The 22,252-nt window shown below is 42.3% G+C and overlaps 1 protein-coding gene across 2 annotated transcripts in view; it reads right to left on the reverse strand.

The window, feature by feature from the left end:
• Window positions 1-1,718: 1,718 nt before the first annotated feature.
• The window catches only part of TMEM9B (TMEM9 domain family member B), a 1,126,816-nt gene continuing 1,106,282 nt past the window's right edge, over window positions 1,719-22,252 (reverse strand). For both annotated transcript variants that reach the window (XM_044059364.1, XM_044059367.1), the window contains exon 5: window positions 1,719-3,375. In XM_044059364.1, the coding sequence (XP_043915299.1) occupies window positions 3,220-3,375 (156 nt within the window). In that variant the 3' untranslated portion in view covers window positions 1,719-3,219. The remainder of the gene's footprint in view (window positions 3,376-22,252) is intronic.

Below are 22,252 nucleotides of genomic sequence, written 5' to 3' on the forward strand. Positions count from 1 at the left end.
AAAGGCTTAAGAAGTAAAGAATTTTAATGACTTAGCTGAGAGGTGGCTTTACACATCTTGATATCTATGCAGCAAGCGAGCTCTGAGGTAACAAGGAGTGGGGCACTATGGGTAACCTTAGCTTGAGAGTTTTTTGGCTGGCGCGAGCTTGTTATGAAGGCCAACTCGGTTCCGAGGATGGAACCGACACCCCTCAGTAATGAATGAATGAGTGAAGATTAACATCAGATGTCAGCTTCTCAAAAAGTCTGTGATACAAGACATCTCAAAAACTGTTTAGCTGTAAAGTAAGAAGTGATGGGAAGGGAGTTAAAAAGCAGAAGTGGTACATCAACAGCCAATGTATGATGGATACAAAGGGATAGATAAAAAGAAACTATTCAAGTGGTATAAAATCTGGAAAAAAATAAAACAAAACAAGGAGAAAGGGACCAGGCCATCTGCACTACACCACAGAGAAAAGAAAACGGGACCATGTCTTTAGTTTACATCAAGTGGAAAACATCTTTCACTCTGCTAAGCAAGATTTTCTGTCTGAAGGTCACTTGCATTCCTTTAAAAAGATAAAGCATCTCCAGATAACTGACTTTTGTGAATTAGATATAAAACCTGCAAACTACTAGTCTGACAGATTTCAGACTACCAAAAAATGACTTATGATACAACGTTCTCAGGCTTAAATACACTGGCACTGGGAAGATATGAGTGCCATTTCCTGCAACAGGGCAAAATCAAGGCTGTCTTGGTCAAAATGTGTATGTGTGTGTGTGTGTGTGTGGGGGGGGGGGGGGCAATACATAACAAAACTTTCTTACATACTTCCTCATGTTTTGCTTTCAGAAATCCTTTCTAAATGACTGCTTTGCTAAAATCAATCAAATAAAAGCTTAATGGCTGAAAGAACATAATGGACACACCTTCCCTCTTTGGAGCAGCAAAAACAAGTTGAACCAAAATATGCCTCACACTAAAATGTCAGTATTCTAAACTCACTTTTAAAGCATAGAAAGATGAAGCTATAACTACAACCCAGCCAACCCAAACCTGAATGGTAGCCTGGGCACTTGAGAAGCCAGATAAGAAAGGATGGCAATGTCTGACAAGGATGGCAAAGTCTCCCATTCTGGGAAAGGGATGCACAACTGCATGCATTACCAGAGCAGAGAGGTACTGCAGCAACAAAAGCTAAACAATGAGGATGTACATGCCAAGCAGCACCTTCCTGTAGCCACTGCAAAAAATGAGTAGTAGTGAGCATGTACAGAGGCCTGGACTACTTGACAAATCTGTTGACTGGCAGTGGCAAGAAGGAGATTAGAACACATTCAGAAATATCCTAATGGCTACCTTGACGATGGGCTCTCACTCTACGGGGAAACAAATGTGCCAATCAGTCACAGAAGGGCTGATAGTTAGCAGATACTGTGAAGATAAAGTACAAGATTCAAATTTAAGCTATCTAGTAATGTGTGTGAATGGGGACTATATTCCTTTAAGGTGCTGTGTTTTCTGAATCCCTGACATCCTTTGTCAAGCTCTCATTTTTCTTTTTCTTTTTTCATTGCACACACATTTTGAAACTTTTTACCCTCTCCCTAAGGAACACAGCCTGCTAGTAAATTACTATTGTGTTTAATAAATAAATACATGCATACATAAATTACTGCATTATCAGCTCCTCTTGCCAAATTAAATCTGAAAAATAACAAAGCCAGTGGTTTGAGAACTCAAATTCTTTTATTCACTGAAGCAAAATCAGAAATCATTTCACAGCAGATATTTTAAGACAGAGCAATTAAAATGTGCATATACTGCAGATACTAGTGTGAGAACTTTTGTGGTCCAGCAAAGACAATGCATACATGTGTAAGTTAACCAACACATTAATTTCCTCGTCAGGTAGTCCTAGTGTTACATATTTTTTTTTAAATTAAACTAAAATCAAATCACTACTGCAGTTATAGTTTATGAAATCTCAGGTGCTGAGATGCATTACCAAGGAACTAGTGCCCTCTTTCAGTCACATTAATGGCACTGACATGCATATAAACTATTTCTGAGCTATGAAGAATGAGCTATATTATGATCTACTTTAAATCTATTACCTTGACTGTTAGGCAATGATCACAATACTATAACCATTAACAGCTACTTCCTGGTCATGTGAGAAGCTGTTTACTGTATGTGAATACACAAAATAACTTGAAGTCTACTAAATTCTTTGAATATGGTCTTATAATAGCCATACTATGTTAACCACTTAAGATTCTGAACTATCACATGTTCACATTGACAATGTTGCCAAAAATCTCTTTTTAACATTATTTAAATGAAGAAAGCAATGAAAACTTTGGGAATGTTTCGGCAGAGACCGCACATATAACTTTGCAATTAATCAGTGCGGAAATGCACTGATTAATAAACTGTTTGCAGCCAATGGAAAAATATAGAGAATACTGGTTAAACTGAAGTGCACTGCAGTAGTTAAAAAGGAATAAGCATGTAACAGAAGACAGACAATGTGTACAATATCAATATATTTCGGAGTAGTACTTGTGAACAGATTAATGTACACTGTTCAGTTTGGATTCCATCCACAATCTAAATGTACTACCTTATAAAATTTATCACTTATGAAAACTTATAAGAGCTGCAGTTCTATATCATGACAATAAAATAGAAAAAAGTCAATTACATTTTAACATACACATATGCAGCAGATGCATATAATCATTAGAGTTAACAGAAATACAAATATTCTTAAACTGAAAGTGGTTAGGAGCAACTCCATGAAGCACAACTCACCAAATCAATATTTGATGAACATGTCTGTTTGAACTGCCAGCATGAATGTTTCCTACAGATATTTATGGCAGGACATTATATTTTCTTATATGTGAAATGTGGCTAAAACACTCTCATAAGATTTTATACCAGAAATAATTTGATCAAAAGTGATCAGTGAATCATATTTCAAGGAACCATCCAGCTTCTTAAATAAAGACATTGACATGTAGGAAATTTTTGTCGTCTTTGAGTATCAATACCAATTTGCATTTCAAAGCTCCTAGCACGTTTTCACCATCATGCTTTCATTATACATACAGTCAGAAGATCAACTTATATTTTAATGTGCAATATACTCCTGTGCACATATGTAAGCTTGTTAACTACTTCCATCCAGTGGTGATAATTCTTCAGAACAGTGAAATTCCATGACTAACTTAGCACCACATGACGATCAAACACTGACTTGCGCTGCTCTTGGACTTGCAGCCTCCAGCGTTGCTGAGCATACTCTACTTTGTTCAACACATTGGCACGGGCTCTGGACCGGGACAGGACCTCGTGAGCATTAGCAAAAGGCTGATGATCCTACAAATGGTAAGGCAGAAAACAAGGAGAAAAATGTATAAATACAGTGCATATGTAACAGTGGGAAAACATAATCATAAAATTATTTTTAATGTACAAGTAGAATCAAAAAATATTTTTTGCACCTTAAACTAAAACATCACCATAAAAAAGCAACACGGTTACATAAAACTAAGAAGTAAACTGTAGACCTAAGTGATGAAGACTCGCTGGACTCCACTGATATCAAACAGTGCAAAAAAGGCTGCAGTTTTTGCCATTGTTTTACCTGCACTTGAAAACGTATTCAAATGTAATTTTTGTAAGACCTGGCATGCTACTACATTTTCTGATTCAGAATGGAACAGCAACTTAACTTTGTCTATTTTCTTATGACTTGTCAAACACGAAAAATGAACAGAAATGGCATTTAGTGCTGCATATGCTAGTGCTTTACTAGAATTGCAGACAATTGATTTAATGAATAGCTATTTCTAAAATGGGATGCCTTTTGACATTAATCAAATGCTAGGTGATATAACCATAAAGTACAGTTGTGCACCTACCATAAATGTAGATGTTCGAGTGTATTCACTGTTGCAGTCATTACACTTGGGTTATCTTGCTGGCAGGCTACCCGCAGTCGGCCTGAATTCCAAAGTCTAGGTCTGGCGTCGGTTGTTGTTACCTCTTCCCTGACATCAGTGCGCCAGGGGTATAAAAGATGCAGCCAACGCCATTTTCTTCAGTTTTTCTTGCCCCAGATGTCAGGTGCCCCCAAACTGGTAGGCTGAAAATTATGCCAATAAGGATGCATGCACTAAAATAAACATTTCCTTCATCTACAAGCAAATACACCACATAGGTTGTATAGGATAGAGAAGTACAGATAAGTCCCAGCAAAGAAAAGGGGGATGGTGGGTGGGTAACCTGGACTGCAACAGTGAATACACTCGAACATCTACATTTAAGGTAGGTACACAACTGTACTATGTTCATCGTGTTTCACTGTTGCAGTCATTACACTTGGGTTGAATCCCAAAGCTGAGGTTAGGTGGCTGGGTCTAAATAGGATTAGCAGAGGCTATAAGACCCTGCAGAACTGCAGTGGCAAAGCCTGCTCTGGATTTAGAGTAGAGAGGTAAGTGGTAGTGCTTGGTAAAAGTGTGCACTGAACTCCAACTTGCAGCCTCTAAAATGTCTTTGGTTGGTTCTCCTCGGAGGAAGGCTGCTGAAGTGACTGCTGCTTTGGTTGAGTGTGGCCTAATGCCCTTAGGCACTGATTTGCCATGTTGTGAATAGCAGAAACGAATGCAGTGGCCTATCCATTTTGAAATAGTCTGCTTTGAGATAGCCTTCCCTTGTGATCCTGCAGCATATGCTACTAAGAGTTGCTCAGTCTTTCTGAAAGCTTTAGTTCTGTCCAAGTAGAAGCGTAGCTGTCTGTGTATGTCCAAAGAATGCAGGAATCTCTCACCGTTATTCTGTGGGTTTGGATAAAAGGTAGGCAAATGAATGGTTTGGTTAAGGGCCACACTGGACATAACCATAGGCATAAATGTCGGGTTCATCCTCAGAGAAACCCTGTCTGGATGGAAAATGATAAAAGGTTCCACAGCCATGAGTGCCTGAAACTCTGAGACTCGTCTTGCAGAGGTTATTGCTAGGAGCAGTGTTGTTTTCCAAGATAAGAACTTTTATTCAGCTATATTGGCTGGTTCAAAAGGTGGCAGTGTGAGTTTTTCCAAGACATAATTGAGGTCCCGTGCAGGTATTGGTGCTCTCCTTGGAGGTCTTATGTTTTTGGCCCCTCTGAGGTACTGTCTTAGCAACGGATGTGAAAAAATTGGTAGTTCCGTATTGTAATGAGATGAAATGGCAGAGGCATGGATTTTAATTGATGAAAAGGATAGGCCTTTGTCAAGCATCTCAGTTAGGTATTGTAAAATCTGAGGAATATTTGGTACAAACGTGTCAATTCCTTGTGCCTGGTTCCAAGCACGGAATCTTTTCCATTTTTCTGCACAAGATTTTCTGGTACTGGGCCTCCTGGCCTTCAAAATAACGTCCATCACTGCTTTAGATAGAGGTGTGTTCTGAATGGCTACATTATCCGCCACGCTGCCAGATTTAGGGTTCTGAGTTGGCTGTGCAGGATCTGATTGTTTTGTTGGGTCAGTAAATGAGGAATTAGAGGTGATGTCCAGGCTGGGCCTTGGGATAAGCTCTTTAGGATTGGGTACCAGTGCTGGCGGGGCCAGTCTGGAGCAATCAGAATCATTTTTGGCTTCTCTTGTCTGGCCTTTAGGAGTACCTTGGGGAGGGACAGGCAGAGGAGGAAAGGCATATACTGTTAGGGTTTTCCAGCTGAATGATAGAGCATCCACTTTCCATGCTTGCTTGTGATTAAGTCCTTGTGCAGAATCTTTTTAGTTGCCAGTTGTGAGGGGAGGCAAATAGATCTATGTCTCGGCATCCCCATTTCTTTATTATCATGCTGAAGACTTGTGGATCCAGTTTCCACTCATGGGGATCCGTGAGGTTTCTGCTTAGTTCGTCTGCCAGAGTATTTTTCTTTCCTGGCAGGAATTGTGCTTGCAGGTGTACTTGATAAGTCAATGCTGTGTTCCACAAAGTCATGGTTTGTCTTCAGAGGGGGTAAGAATGAGTGCCTCCCTGTTTGTTTATGTACCACATGACTGTAGTATTGTCCGTCCGTCCTTATCAGTAGTTGTCCTGGATGGAGTAGATCCTTGAAAGCTGTCAGGGCATTCTGAACAGCTAGCATCTCTTTTTGATTGATATGAAGATGCCTTTGGTTTGTGGGCCATGTGCCCTGAATACATTTTCCTGCCATGGGGGCCTCCCAGGCATAATCTGAAGCATCTGTTGTTATTGACTGCCTGGATGTGGGTAGGGTGAATGGCTGTCCCTTGTTGTGGTGACAGGCCTGTGCCCACCATCGAAACTCCTGTTGCAGGCAAGGAATGAGGGTAATTAATGTTTCCAGGCTGTGACAATGTTGAGTCCAAACACTTTTTAGATACCATTGTAGTTTCCTCATATGCAAGTCTGGCATATGGAATTAGCAGAATGCAGGATGCCATGAAGCCCAAAGCCTGCAGAATTTTTCTTGCAGGTAAGTGGGTCTTTGTTGCCAACATTTTGAAGTAAGAAGTCAGTTGCCTTTGTTTGTCTGGCGTGAGATAAGCCATCTGGGCAGTTGTATTTAAGCTTGCAGCCAGGAATATTATCTCTTGAGAGGGCACTAGTTTTGATTTATTTTCGTTTACTGTGTACCCTAGGCAAATTAGTAATCTTTTTACAAACGCCAGATGCTTTAGTAGAATGTCCTTGTTCTCTGCTTGAATAAGGCAACCATCCAAGTAAGGATATATTTGAATTCCTCTTTGTCTGCAAACTGCAATTACTGGTGCCAGGCATTTTGTGAAGACCCTGGGCGCAGTAGATAAGCCAAAGGGCAGTGCAGAGAATTGGTAGTGCATTGAGCCAGCTATGAATATGAGGTATCTTCTGCAAGATTGTCTGATTGGAATATGCAGGTATGCCTCTTTTAGGTCCAAAGTTACAAAACAAGCCTTCTTGCCCAGCATGGGCAGAAGCTGCTGCAGAGTCAACATTTTGAATTTTGGAATGTCCAGAAATGTATTTAGAATAGACAGGTCCAGTATTGGTCTCCAGGCTTTGTCTTTTCTGGGTACCAAGAAAAGTCTTGAGTAAAATCCTTGTCTCTGCTCTTGCTGTGGTACTTGCTGAATGGCCCTCATGTCCATGAGGGATGAAACTTGTTTTTGTGCCTCTGCCCATTGACTGTGTGGCAGGTCTGGCATACCTTTTGCCCTTGGCAGGGTGTGAAAGTGGAACCTGTAGCCCTGGGACACTATATTCAAGACCCATTTGTCCTGGGTGATCATGTGCCAATTTTGAGAAAAAAGTGCTAGTTTTCCCCCTAAGGGGGCTGCCAAAGGATAAGTGCTTGGTGCTGGCAGAGGAAAGTCATTGGGACTGTTTCCTGTATGGCTGTGATTTGTCTTTTCCACTTTTGGAGGTAGAAGCGCCCCACTGTTTAGGTCTGTATGAGCCCTGGGGCTGGATTCTGCCTCTGGGGCATCTGTATCTGCCTCTTTGTGGCCTGTCTGCAGGAGCGGCCTTAGGTCAGCTGGTTCCCTAGGCAAAAGAGCTCCACAGCGTCCCCTACCACACCACCTGGTGCCCCATCTTGGTCTACCTACACCAAATAAATACTGGAAAAACATCCCATCTATAGCAGCACCCTAGGCGGCTGCCTAGTTGGCCTATGCCTAAGGCCGGCTTTGCCTGTCTGACACTGGAAAGGACCAATCCTTTATAGGCTAGTTCCTGCTAAATCTGGGTGGCTGTACCTGTAAGAAATCCTTTACTGCTTGCATAGATTTCGCTTTGTCCTCCATTTTCTTCAAAACCTCCTCTGCTTTAACACCAAATAAAGTATCATGCTGTAATGGAGCATCTAATAATTTTGCTTTGACATGATCAGGCAGATTCTGTTCCTTTAACCAAGCATGCCTCCTAATGACAGAACCCGTAACTGCAGCCCTGCAAGAGGCCTCCAGAGAATTAAAACCACATTGCAATGTATGCTTTCCCACTTGTTCAGTTGCATGCAAAAAATCCTGCATTTCCTTATTTTCTGCACAATCAGAATTTGACATCATTTTCTGTTTTAGCAGTGACATTAAGTATTGCTGATATTTAAGCACATGAAATTGACAATTTAAAGCCCTCACAGCCAAAGTAGCATAAGTGTAAACCTTTTTTCCCCATTGCCAACATTTTGAAGTAAGAAGTCAGTTGCCTTTGTCTGGCGTGAGATAAGCCATCTGGGCCATTGAATCTCTATCAGAGGGGATAGGGTTTTTTGCAGTAGAAGCCTTGACCCCTTTGGGACCCTGAGAAATAGTTTCTGGGTCAGCATCAGGATTTTTATAAAGAAATTTATGTGAATCTGGAACCCTGTAGTATCAGTCTGGTTTAACAGGGGCAGGGGGTAAGGAGTCAGGACAAAGCCCGGACTCTGAAAATACATCATCTACAATGTCTAACACAGGAGGAATAGCCAAAGGCCTGTGCTAAGGTAGTAAAAGAAAATCTCTAAGCCGTTTCTTAGATTCTGAGTAGTCTTGGCTCTCCAAGTGGAAGTGCTCCCTCATGGTATGCAGGGTTTCCCCAAAAGATTAATCCTCAGGCGGTGAGGCTGAAGGGATAGATTCTTCAGCATCAGAATCCTCGTAAGGAGGAAGAGAGTATTCCTGTTCAGAAGAGGAGTCAGAGGAAATGGAAACCTGATCTGAAGATTCATATTCTGTCGCTTGCCTAGGTCTCTTGTCAGGAGGGGGATGGGAACCCCTGATCAAGGTAATTAGGTCTTCGGCCATTTTGAGCATCTGTTTTTTAGGCATGGTAAGTCTGTCTAGGAGAATGCTGTACTTGTTTCTTTGTCTTTAGAACTGCTTTAGTCTTTGCTTTGGAAGCTGAAGTAGGCTTTACATATAACTGTGTAGGTCTGAAAACACCCTCAGAAGCTGATGCCTGCTCAACGGCTCTGGACCCATCTGAGGGAATAGTTTCCGAGTGTCCAATACCTTGAGTATCCAGAGGCCTAGCTGGCTCCACGTGGGAGTCGTCAGTGGCCTGTGGCTCTGAGGTAGCGGCGCCAGGGGCTGCGTAAGCATGTCACTGAGAACCTGCGACTGGCTTAGCGGAAGCCTCGTTGGTTTTGGACCTCGGATGCCTGCCCTTTTCTTTTTCCTTGCACTTTTTATAAACTCCGGTAGTCAGTTGTTCCGACGCATTATATAATTGAATCTTCGGCCAAAGTAATGAAAGGTAAAATCGTACTGACGCTTAATAGTGCGTTGGTTAAATCTAGCACAAAACCGACAGCTAGCAATGTTGTGATCAGGGCCTAGGCAAGGAATACAGTAAGAATGAAAATCCTTATGAGGTATTTGCTTCCCACAAGAAATACAATTGTTAACTTTTTTCTGACATCGGACTGGAGCAAGAAAAAAGTTTCCTCAACGGGGTACTTAGCTTTAATGAAGACTTCGGATCGGAAATTCATTTTTGAAAATCTCAGGAGTCGGCTGACCGGCACTTGCGAAGTGCTTTTGCTTCGGGCACCACGCGGCAAGAAAGACTGAAGAAAATGGCGTTGGCTGCATCTTTTATACCCCTGGCGCATTGACGTCAGGGAAGAGGCGACAGCAACCGACGTCTGACCTAGACTTTGGAATTCAGGCCGACTGCGGGTAGCCTGACAGCAGGATGACCCAAGTGTAATGACTGCAACAGTGAAACACGATGAACATCATAAAAACAAACACTTCTATTACTGTCCAGATATACCACTGATCACATTTTAGCTAATCAAGTAGCTACTTCTCACCATGAAAATATTTCTTACAACTCTTCTGGAATAAGGCTCAAAACCATTGAACAAAGAAAAATACAGTTTTGTACCTACCATAAATGTAGATGTTCGAGTGTTCACCCTGCTGCAGTCATCACACTAGGGTTATCCTGCCGTCAGGTGGTCCCGCAGTCGGCCCGAATTCCAAAGTCTTGGTCCGGCGTCGGTTGCTGTCGCTTCTTCCCTGACGTCAGTGTGCCAGGGATATATAAGAGGCAACCAATGTCATTTTCTTCAGTTTTTCTTGCCCCAGATGTCAGGTGTCCCCAATAGGTAGGCTATATATATATATATATATATATATATATATATGTAAATAAAACAATACCTTCAGGCACAAGCAAATACACCACAGAGGTTGTATAGGATAAGAGTGGTATAGATAAGTTCAGCTAGTTCAGAGGGGATGGAGGGAGGGTAACCTGGCCTGCAGCAGGGTGAACACTCGAACATCTACATTTATGGTAGGTACAAAACTGTACTGTGTTCATTGTGTTACCCTGCTGCAGTCATCACACTTGGGTTGAATCCCAAAGCTAAGGATGGGTAGTGGAGTTAAACAGGGTTAGAAGAAGCTAGTAGGCCCTGCAAAACTGCAGTGGCAAAACCAGCTCTAGTCTTAGAATATAGAGGTAAGTGATAGTGTTTGGTGAAGGTGTGCACTGAACTCCAGGTTGCAGCTTCCAGAAAATCCTTGGTTGGCACTCCCCTGAGAAAGGCTGCTGATGTAGCTGTAGCCCTGGTGGAGTGGGACCCAATGTTAACAGGTACCTGTTTCCCATGATGCGTGTAGCAGAAACGTATGCAATGCCCTATCCATTTAGAAATGGTCTGTTATGAGATAGCTTTTCCTTGTGATCCTGCAGCATAGGCTACAAAGAGCTGGTCAGATTTTTCTAAAAGCCTTAGTTTTATCCACGTAGTAACATAATTGCCTGTGAATGTCCAAAGAATGCAGGAGTCTTTCTCCTTTGTTCTGCGGATTTGGGAAAAAGGTGGACAAATGAATGGTTTGGTTTAGGGCTACACTGGATACCACCTTTGGCATAAAGGAAGGGTTAGTTCATAGAGATACTCTGTCTTGATGAAAAAAGAGGAAAGGCTCCACTGCCATTAGTGCCTGTAGCTCTGAGACACTTCTAGCTGAGGTTATTGCTAGTAGCAGGGCAGTTTTCCATGAAAGAAATTTTAAATCAGCTGAAAAAGCTGGTTCAAAGGGCGGCAGTGTAAGATTTTCCAGAACAAAGTTGAGATCCCTGTTGTAATGAGCTGAAATTGCTGAGGCGTGGATCTTAACAGATGAAAAGGAAAGTCCTTTGTGCAACATCTCAGTTAAATATTGTAGAATCTGAGGAATGTTTGGACCAAGGGAATTTTGGCCTTTAGCCTGGTTCAAGGTGCAACATTTTTTTCCATTTGTCTGAATAGGTTTTCCTGGTGCTGGGCCTCCTGGCCTCCAGAATGACATCCATAACAGCTATGGATAGAGGTGATGGCTGGTTGTTTAGGTAATTTGCCATGCAGCCAGGTTTAAAGTCTTGAGCTGGCTGTGTAGAATCTGACTGTCTCGCTGGGTGAGCAGGTGAGGAATTTGTGGTAAAATCCATGGTGGGCCGTGGGCCATGTTCCTTAGAATTGGATACCAATGCTGGCGTGGCCAGTCTGGTGCAATGAGTACGTCCACTTTCCAAGCTTGTGGATGGAATGTCCTTGTGCAAAATTTTTGAAGTTGGTAGTTTTGGGGGCTGACAAACAGATCTATGTCTGGGCATCCCCATTTTTGAGCTATCATTGCAAATACTTGTGGATCTAGTTTCCATTCGTGTGGATCCATGATGTTTCTGCTTAGGTCGTCTGCCAATGTGTTTTTCTTTCCTGGCAGGAATTGTGCTTGTAATTGAACCTGGTAAGACAGTGCCGTGTTCCACAAGGTCATTGCTTGCCTGCATAGAGGGTAGGAATGTGTGCACCTTGCTTGTTTATGTACCACATTACTGTGGTATTGTCCGTCTTTATTATTAGTTGTCCTGGGTGTAAGAGGTCCTTGAAAGCTGTTAGGGCATTCTGTACTGCTAGCATTTCTTTTTGATTGATATGCAGATGCCTTTGATCTGTAGTCCATTTGCCCTGAATGCACTGTCCTGCCATGTGTGCTCCCCAGGCATAGTCCGATGCATCTGTTGTCATAGTTTGCCTGGCTGTGGGTAAGGTGAAAGGCTGACCCTTGTTGAGGTGACATGCCTGTGCCCATCATAGAAACTCCTGTTGGAGGCAGGGAATGAGTGGTATCATTGTTTCCAAGCTGTGGCTGTGCCGAGTCCATACGCTTTTCAGGTACCATTGTAATTTTCTCATATGCAGTTTTGCAAATGGTAGTAGTAGTATGCAAGATGCCATGAATCCCAAGGCCTGCAGAATTTTTCTTGCAGGGAGTTGGGTCTTTGTTGCCATTATTTTGAAATATTGAGTCAGCTGTTGTTGCTTGTCTGGCATGAGATAAGCCATCTGGGCCGTTGTATTCAAGCTGGCACCCAGGAATATTATGTTTTGTGAGGGCACTAGTTTTGATTTCTTTTCGTTTACTGTGTACCCTAGGCAACTTAGAAGGTGCTTGACAAATGCCAGATGCTTTAAAAGAATGTCCTTGCTTTCTGCTTGAATAAGGCAGTCGTCCAGGTATGGGTATATTTGATTTCCTCTTTGTCTGCAGTATGCAATTACTGGTGCCAGGCATTTTGTGAAGACCCTGGGTGCAGTAGATAAGCCAAAGGGCAGTGCAGAGAATTGATAATGCATTGAACCTGCAATGAAGTGGAGGTATCTTCTGCAATTTTGTCTGATAGGGACATGAAGGTATGCCTCCTTGAGGTCCAACGTTACTAGCCAAGCATTCTTGCCCAGCATGGGAAGAAGCTGCTGTAGTGTTAGCATCTTGAATTTTGGTACTTGCAGATAGGTGTTCAGAATTGAAAGATCCAGAATGGGTCTCCATGCTTTGTCTTTTCTTGGGACTAGAAAGAGTCTTGAGTAAAATCCTTGTCCTTGCTCCTGTGTAGGTACCTGTTAAATGGCTCTCATGTCCATGAGAGCTGTAATTTGTTTTTGTGCCTCTGCCCACTGATTTGGTGGCAGGTTTGGCATTCCTTTTATCCTTGGCAAGGTATGAAAGTGGAATCTGTATCCTTGTGAGACAATGTTTAGGACCCATTTGTCTTTTGTGATGATGTGCCAGTTGTCTGCAAAAAATGCTAATTTTCCTCCCAAGGGAGCTGCCAGGAGAGATTTGCTTGGCAGTTTGAGGACCGAGTCATTGTGTTTGTCTTCTGCTAGCTTGGGGCCTGTCTTCTCCTCCTTTCTGGGTAACAGTACCCCATTGGCGAGGTTTGTAAGGGCCTTGTGACTGACCTCTGCCCCTTGGGCGTCTGTATTTGCCCCTCTGTGATCTGTCAGAAGCTGGAAAGGACCAGTTTTTTGTTGGCCAATTTCTGCTGAAACGAGGGGGTTGTACCTGTAAAAAATCCTTGACCATCTGCATAGACTTTGCCTTATCCTCCATTTTCTTTAAAACTTCTTCTGCTTTGATACCAAATAATACATCCTGCTGTAAAGGTGCTTCCAATAATTTTGCTTTAACATGATCAGGTAGGGTTTGTTCTTTTAACCAAGCATGTCTACGTATGACAGACCCAGTAACAGCTGCTCTACAGGAAGCTTCCAATGAATCAAATACACATTGTAAAGTATGTTTGCCCACCTGTTCAGCTGCATGCAACAGATCTGCATTTCCTTGAATTCAGACTGTTCGGTATGTGTGCTCTTTTTTCGTTTTAATTGAGACATTAGGCATTGCTGATATTTCAGCATGTGAAACTGACAATTTAATGCTCTCACAGCCAGAGTTGCTGAGGTGTATATTTTCTTTCCCCATCTATCTAGGGCTCTGGAATCCCTTTCAGAGGGCACAGGAGTTTTAGCCATAGAAGCTTTAGCCCCCTTGGGACCCTGGGAAATTGTTTCTGGGTCAGCCACAGGGCTTTTATAAAGGAATTTGTGAGAGTCAGGTACTCTGTAGTATCTGTCTGGTTTGGCTGGAGCAAGAGGTAGAGAATCTGGATTTAGACTAGACTCCAAGTAAACATCATCCACAATATCTAAAACTGGAGGGATAGCAAGTGGTCTGTGCTGGGATAGTAAAAGGAACTCTCGGAGTCTTTTCTTACAATCAGAGTAGTCCTGGCCTTCCCAGTGGAAATGTTCCCTCATGGTATGTAAAGTTTCCCCAAAGGAGTAGTCTTCAGAGGGAGATGCTGAGGGAAAAAGAGTCTTCATAAGGGGGAAAAGTGTAATCCTGTTCCTCAGTAGAATCTGAGGAAACTGAAACCTGGTCAGAGGAAGCATAATCCTCCTCTTGTCTTGGTCTTTTATCTGGAGGGGGATGGGAACCCCTAATTAGGGTAATCAAATCTTCAGCCATCTTAAGCATCTGTTTCTTAGGCATGGGGCCTTGAACTGTAGACTGATGTACAGTCTTTTTTGGTTTTAAAGGAGTTTTAAGCTTAGCATAAGATTTAATGGTGAGTGTAGTCGGTCTGAAGACACCTTCTGCAGCCGAAGGTGTTTCCACTGCACCGGGGTCTCCTTCGGCTCCGGTGTCAGAAGGGCCTAATGAAGATGGCTGCGTCGGCCTAGTAGACTCCGCCTGAGAATCCGCAGCTGTCTGGGGTTTCAATTCTGCGGTCGTCAGGGGCTGCGTAGGGGCCTCACTGAAAACCGGAGAACCGGCGACAGGCCCAGCAGAGTCTGGCTTGTTCCTAGGCTGCCTGTCCTTATCCTTGCATTTTTTATGCATGCCAGTCGTCTGCTGCTCCGATGGCATGATATAATTAAATTTCCTACCAAAGTAATGGCGTGCGAAGTCAAAATGGCGTGTGATAGTTCGTTTATTAAACCTAGCACAAAACCGACAACCTGTGACATCGTGGTCTGGGCCTAGGCAAGGAATACAGTAAGAATGGAAGTCCTTATGAGGTATTTGCTTCCCACAAGAAATGCAATTGTTAACTTTTTCTGACATCAGACTGAGGCAAGAAAAGGTTCCCAAATGGGGTACTTAGCTTTATTGAAGACTTTGGACTGAAATTCGAATCGAAAATCTCAGGTGTCGGCCGACTGGCACCTGCGAACTGCTTCTGCTTCGGGCACCGCGCGGCAAGAAAGACTGAAGAAAATGGTGTTGGATGCCTCTTATATACCCCTGGTGCACTGACGTCAGGGAAGAAGCGACAGCAACCGACGCCGGACCAAGACTTTGGAATTCGGGTCGACTGCGGGACCGCCTGACGGCAGGATAACCCTAGTGTGATGACTGCAGCAGGGTAACAAGATGAACATCAAACCAGCTGAAGAGTTCTCCCTTTAAATTTGTCCACTGATCAAAATTAGTTTAAAAAAAATGCAATTACAAACATTAAAATAAAGTGATACTTTAAAAATTTTACAAATGGCATAATGAGTAATGTCTTGGGTGGCTTTTTTTTTTTTTTTTTTGCACATTTTCAAACTGGTTTACAGTGATGTGGATTTTTCACTTAAAATGGTAAAAATAAAGAAAAAAATGGGCTTACATTGTTAAAACACATGCGTTATCTAGCAATCAGAAACTGACAATGGTTAAAAAAACAACTCAATCATCTAAAGAATCTATTCACAATTACTTCTGAGAAAGTAGAGTTGTGCAAAATCTCACCATAACAGTAGATGTCCTTCACTTCACTGTTGCTGTGTTCTTCGTCTTAGGGATCTCCTGCCAAGGAGAGCCCAATATCCGGCCAGAATACCAAAACCTTTAGCTCTTCTATGTGTCGAAGTCACAAGTATGCTCCCTGTTCAGGACATAGGGCATACAGGTGATGAACAAATGCAGTTACCCTGAACTGAACTGCCCCAGAAGAAAACAGTCTCCATAGGACAAAGGCGGCTAAGCACATTAGACTCTCAGCCAGGAAGAAAGCCTAAACAAAACAAAACCAAAAAGAAAAATTGGGGAGGAAGGAGGGAGTGAATACTAGAGAGACCTTGAACTTTCATGTGACCACAGGAACCCCTGCCCCCACACTCCATATCGGAAGACTCCGTGAACATTTATTGAGAAGGAACCGGAGGCTGAAAGGGCAGGCCTGGGTTGAGGGAAAGTTGCTGAATCCACCACTCGAATTTCCACTTTAGACAAGGAAAGAGAGGCACTCTGCAAATGCAGAAGCTTCAGTGGTATCTCAAGTTAGTTTGGCTTCAGCATTGTCACCCTCCAGATTTCAGTCTGGCAAGAGGAGAAACTGGAATACAACAGGCTATGAATCCCAGGACTCGAAGAAATTATTTGGCTGGAATAGCAGGAAGAGGAAGAAGAGACTGAAAGCTGTCAAGGACAGAAGTTTTGAAGGTGGAAAAGAGGCCAACACTTGGAGTGTCTGAATCCTGCAACCTAGATACATATGATCCTAACAGGGAATCAGGACAGACTTTTGAAAGTTGACAGTGAACCCCAGACTATGGAGGAGAGATTCGGTGAACTCAAGATCCTGTAACAGGCAACTGGGAGAAGGCACCTGAAGCAAAAGGTCATCTAGATACGGAAAAATCTGAATGCCTTGTAGCCTGCAAAAGGCAATCACAGGAACTAGGAATTTTGTGAATACCCTTGGAGCAAGTGTAGAGGCCAAACGGCAAAGCACAACTGAAAATGAGAAGAAGAAACAGAGAACCATAAAAACTTCTTGAAAAGACAGTGAATAGGAATATGAAAGTAAGCATCCTTCAGATCCAAGGACACCAGAAAAGCCTGGTGTGTTACAAGAGGAAACAGGGTTTGAAGACTAAACATCTGAAAAGAAGGAACCTTGAGAAAGATGTTGAACAAGGAGAGATCCAGAACAGGTCTCCAAGTGCCTCCCTTTTGCGGTATCAGGAACATCCGGGAGTAAAATCCTATTCCTACTTGGGACGGAGGGACAGGTTGAATAGTTCCCTAGTCCACCAAGGACCCAAGGACTTCTGAGAAATTAGGAAATTGATCCAGAGGAGATTGGGGAATACCTGAAAAAGGGGGGAGAGACTTCCACACCATGAAGTAACCCTGACTGATGATAGACAGAACCTAAGAATCCAAGGTGATGAGATGCCAGTTTGGAAGTCAGAAGGGAGAAGCGAACCTGGCCATGCGGAGGGGGAACATCAAAGAGAAGCAGGCTTGTCCAATAAAGGAGGTATCTGAGCCACATGACACTGAAAAGACTTAGCAGGAGGAGCTTGCCTACCATCTTTATTGCCTTTAGTAGCCTGACAAGGCTGCCTAAGAGCAAAACCAGACCTAGTAAGACAGTTCCTCTGGAACTTAGGGATAGGAGATACAAAAATATGTTTAAGGTCCTGCAAACCATCTTTTTCCTGAAGAGATTTAAACATAGCAGCAGAGCAGTAGTGCCAAGGAGATTTTTATTATCCAAAGCAGCATCTAGCAACTTGGCCTTAATGTCTTCAGGTAATGACTGCAGGCAAAGCCAAGAATAACATCTCATGACAGGCACAAAGGCAGCAGCTCTGGAAGAGGCATCAGCAGCATCATAGCTACACTTGATAGTGTGACGAGACATCTGGGAGGTAAAACCCAAAACAGAGCAGAAAATTTTGCTTCAGAATCAGGGAGGTCGTAAATAATCTGACAAGCCAGGGCAATCAAGGCTAGAGCACATCTAGTCATATGGGTCTGGTAACTGGTGGCCCAAAAAGCCAAAGTGGAAGCAGTCTAAACCTTCTTACTAATTCTCTCCATTGCCTTACTATCCTTACCTGAAGACAAAAGCTTGGAAGAGGGCAAAAGTTTAGGTGGCTTGTCAGAGAAGATTGACACTAGAAGCAGGGTCAACAGAAGGACACAAATAGGAAATGACAATCCTTGAGAACCTTATAGATCCTGTCAGGTTTCTTTGGAGCAGGAGGGTGAGAATCATGAGACTTAGAAGTAGCTATAAAGGTGTCTAAAAAAGTAGCCAACACAGCAGGTACTGTAGAAGGTTTAGGAGAGTCTACCTGAAGCATCTCATAATATCTTTTCTGAGTTATCAGACACTTGAGAAGAATCACATTTAAAGTATTCCATCATTCCAGCTATAGTGTCTGCAAAAGACAATTGCTCAAAAAGAGGCTCAGGACTAATGGACTCTTCTTCATCAGAACCTTAAGCCAAAAACAAACATCTGGGAAAAGAATTACAAGGACTCAGACTCTGAAACCTCACATGAGGAATCAGGTTACGTATAAACAAACAAAAAAACCCTTTCAAACATGGCTGTATAAAAAGCTATCACTCCGTATTTAACAAAAACTTTTATTAATCAAATACGTTAGAGCTTTAGCAGAATATGTTCTGCTTCCTCAGACCATTAACATGCAGCTTAAATGCACAGCATTTAAAAATAATGCATAACCAATCACAACAATAGACAATCATGTGTTCATAACATTTAAAATCTAAAAACATTAAAAAAAACAATTCAATAACAATTTTGCCTTATAAAATAATCATTCTACAATACCTAAAAAACTTAATAAAATATTTATAAGGAGAATCCGTATGAAATTACGGATCTATGAACATCGTAAAGACATCTATTTAAATATAAATATGTTGTTACCATCAGTGTTCATCTTATTAAAACCGTTCCTGTTTGGTTACTTTTTTGTCAGCTTCCCAAAGCTCACTCTATAAACTATTTTTCTTACTAAATTAAAAACATTTATGGTGACAATGTGAAACATGATCCCCCTGGATGTGTAGTAACAAATACTGCCCAGAATATAATTTATGTACACCCTTACAGCACTGTCATGCATATTTAATAAAATACTCATTACCTACATAATAAATACATAAGGCTGGCAATGTGTACATGATGAACATTCATTAAACAAACCTCAAGTGATTGCAGCTAACTAAAAAATATTAAAATCACTGATAAATGCAGTGAAGATAGAACTGCATGACAACATGAAGCTATATAACCCCCAGGTGTCCCTTTTATGCATACGATTCCAGATTTTGCCTCATATTTCTGTCCAGTCCTTTATAAAACTTTTTGATTTTCTTGTAAATTACTGAAGATTACAGTCAATCAGTAATGCTAGACGTTAGAGCTTCAAACGTCTTCGTATTAATCAGAAAATGCATGTTGATGCAAAACCTGTTGTTCTACTATTACGTTTTTATAAGTGAATTAGAGTAACAGTTAAAAACAGTCCATGATCTGGGGCTTTTGCCCCCTGCCTTTGTCTATACTTCTTGGGTAAGAAGTTAAGAGGTACTTGAAGCCACCAGTAGAAATAACCAGAATCTGTCAAGAACGTTTTTGTAAGTAAAAAGACATTTTAACCAACGTTGGAGCTATTGAATTGGAGTGGTTAGTGAAAAAGGAAAGACAGAAAATGAGAGGACTCTCTCAGCCAGTACAAAAATATTACCTATGCAAAAAAACAGAAAGGGAGGTAGAAGAGAGGGAGTGAATACTGCAACAGTGAAAATAAGGACATCTATTGTTATGGTAAGATTTTTGCACAACTGTATCACGTCTTTCCATATCATTGTTGCAGTATTCATCAGTGTACCTCATTTAGGGTCTTAAAAAGTTCTGTTCCCACACTGAAAATGTCTGTTACACACAGAATGTTAGGAAATCTTTTTAACTGATATCTCAGTTAAATAGAAAAGAATCATATTAATAATTAATTAAAAGATCTTTTTGTAAGTAAAACCAGCACATGTTTTTAACCATCCAATGAAATTTCTAGCTGAAGCTGTTAGTACGTGTTCCACATTTTGCCCATTTGTTCCACTTTCTGAGGGTAGTGTTCCTCATTTTGGAGATGGACGGTTGAGAGCTACATTTATCACCACGGGGAGAATACAAAAGCTACAGTGAAGGCAAGGAGGAGGAATGCAAGGAGGAGCCCTCCACAAACCCATGAAGGATAGACATGGCAAAACCTGTCCTGGCCCTGGAAATAACATCCAATTTCTAATGCTTTGCGAATGTGTGAACTGAAGACAAGTAGATCCCCAGAGGAAGCCATTGCTCTAGTAGAATGAGATCTCACAGAAGCAGACAACTGCCTACTATGAAAAGAACAAAAAGAAATGACCTTGGAAATCTAGAAGAGGTTGGTTTGCTTACAAACTACCATCCCCAATGTCATAGGCTATTAGCCCTAGGGCCTATATAAGCCCAGCCATACGGTACCCTGGCTTTTGCCACCCAAGAAAATTATTTTCCTGTCCCCTGTCAAGCAGAGCCACAAAAGTGATCCCCGGAGTGAATTTCCTATCTGCCATCCAATCATCAAGATTTTTCTTGAAGAGTGCTAATGAGGAGCTTTGTTTGATATAGATAGGTAGTTTGTTCCAGCGTATGGAAAGTCTCTGGGACAGGAATCTATCCCTCCAGCATGTTCTGTTTATTGTGGTGACAAGGTTTAGGTCCCTAGAGCGTGTAAGCTCAGAGAGATTGGGATTTCTTTAAGTGGAGCATGTCCAACAGCTCTGGTTTGACATAGCTTTGTATGTCAGGCAGAGATCGCCTCTGAGTAGGTGATATGCGACAGAGTAAAGCTGGAGTTGTTTGAGACTGTCTGCGTAGGGCATCCATTTGAGGCAGGTAATCCTCTTTGTGAGGTATTTCTATGGTCTTTCCAGTTGTTGTAGATGTCTTATGAGGTACATACCAAAAGGGGCGTTGTATTCTATAATGGGTCTAATGAGTGATGAGTAGAGCAGAACAATGACTTCCTTTTTCCTGGATGAGAAACCTTTTGTGATGAGGTGCGCCACGTACAAAGATTTCCTGACTACTGTGGCGATGTTATTATCAAAGGAGAAACTACTGTCCACCTGTGTCCCAAGGTCTCTTATCACACTTTCGGTGTTAAGTAGACTACCGCCTATGTAGTAGGTCATGGGTACAGAGTTTTTACCAAAAGAGATGACAATGCACTTTTTTGGCATTTGGCATTGAGCTTAAGGCCATGGCTTTGACACCAGGCATCTGTCTCAGTGAGGCACTTTTGTAGGATGTCCACATCGTTAGGAAGTTTGATTATGGCTCCTAGTTTGCAGTCCTCTGCAAACTTTGTTAGCCAAAGACCTTCTGTGTTAGCTTGTACTTCAGAGAAGTAAGCTAAACAGGAGAGGACCTAGGACTGAACCCTGTGGTACTCCACTTGTCACTGGTCTGAGGTTGGATTTAGAGTCTGCTACTTTCACAGTGTGGGTTCTGTCAGTGAGCCAGTTGGCAACCCATCTTGTGACATAGGGATTTATACCTAGTTTAGTGAGTTTATCTATAATTCCAGAATGGGGGATGGTGTTGAAAGCCTTGGCGAGATCTAGATAGGCTGTGTGAACCACCTTACCCTCATCTACGGCTTTGGTGACCGCTTCAAATAAGTCTATCAGGTTTAGGAGACATGATCTGCCTTTTACAAACCCGAACTGGGTAGGGTACAGAGATTGGAGATTACCAATGTCATTGTTTATAAGTCCCATGATGATAAGTTCCATAACCTTGCAAACCAGGCTCGTCAGGCTAATGGGGCAGTAGTTCCTGGAGTCCGTGGTGGCTCCCCCTTTGTGGAGTGGTATAACTGTTGCTGTGCGCCATTCAGTGGGCACAAAGCCAGAGCTGAGGCTATGATTGAACACGGTACTTAGGTGGGGTGCCAGTTCGTTCTGCAGTTCATGTAGAACGCAGCCTGGGATGTTGTCCAGGTCCCATGGATGCTGTGTTCTTGGCTTTGGAGTGTGTGTTTTTTACCTGTGCAGCCGTGATTACAGAAACTTTGCATTCTTCCGGTATAGAGATGGGCCCTTTAGGGGATGAGAGAGTTCAAAGGAACTAGAATAGGAAGAATCATGGAAGCCAGACAAAAAATGTCCTGGACCTTGAGAAAAAGAATCCAGCTTGTGTTTTGTGAAAGTGTGAACAGAAGACTAGGTGGCTGCTTCTAAAATGGACTTGGAGTCAACACCATTGCAGAAAGCACCTGAGGATGCTACTGCTCAAGTGGAGTGGGCTTTTGGGCAGTAAGAGTCTTTCAATGGTAAGTATATCAAAAGAAAATAGCCTTTGAGATCTACGAGGAAACAGATTGTTTGGCCTAATCTGGACTCCATGAAGGAAACAATTGATTTGTGTTTCTGATGTCCTTAGTTTTACCAAGTAAAACCTCAGCTACCTGTGAATGTCTAAAGAGTGCATTATTCTTTCTCCCCTCTTCTGGGGATCGGGGAAGAAGGTAGGCAGGTTAATTGCTTGGTTGAGCATAAATTCACTGTTCACTTTTGGCAAGAAGTATGGACTGGTTCTGAGGCTTACCTTATCT

The sequence above is a fragment of the Protopterus annectens genome, chromosome 17.part0 (assembly GCF_019279795.1).
Source record: "Protopterus annectens isolate FY-2018-M chromosome 17.part0, PAN1.0, whole genome shotgun sequence".
NCBI lineage: Eukaryota > Metazoa > Chordata > Ceratodontiformes > Protopteridae > Protopterus > Protopterus annectens.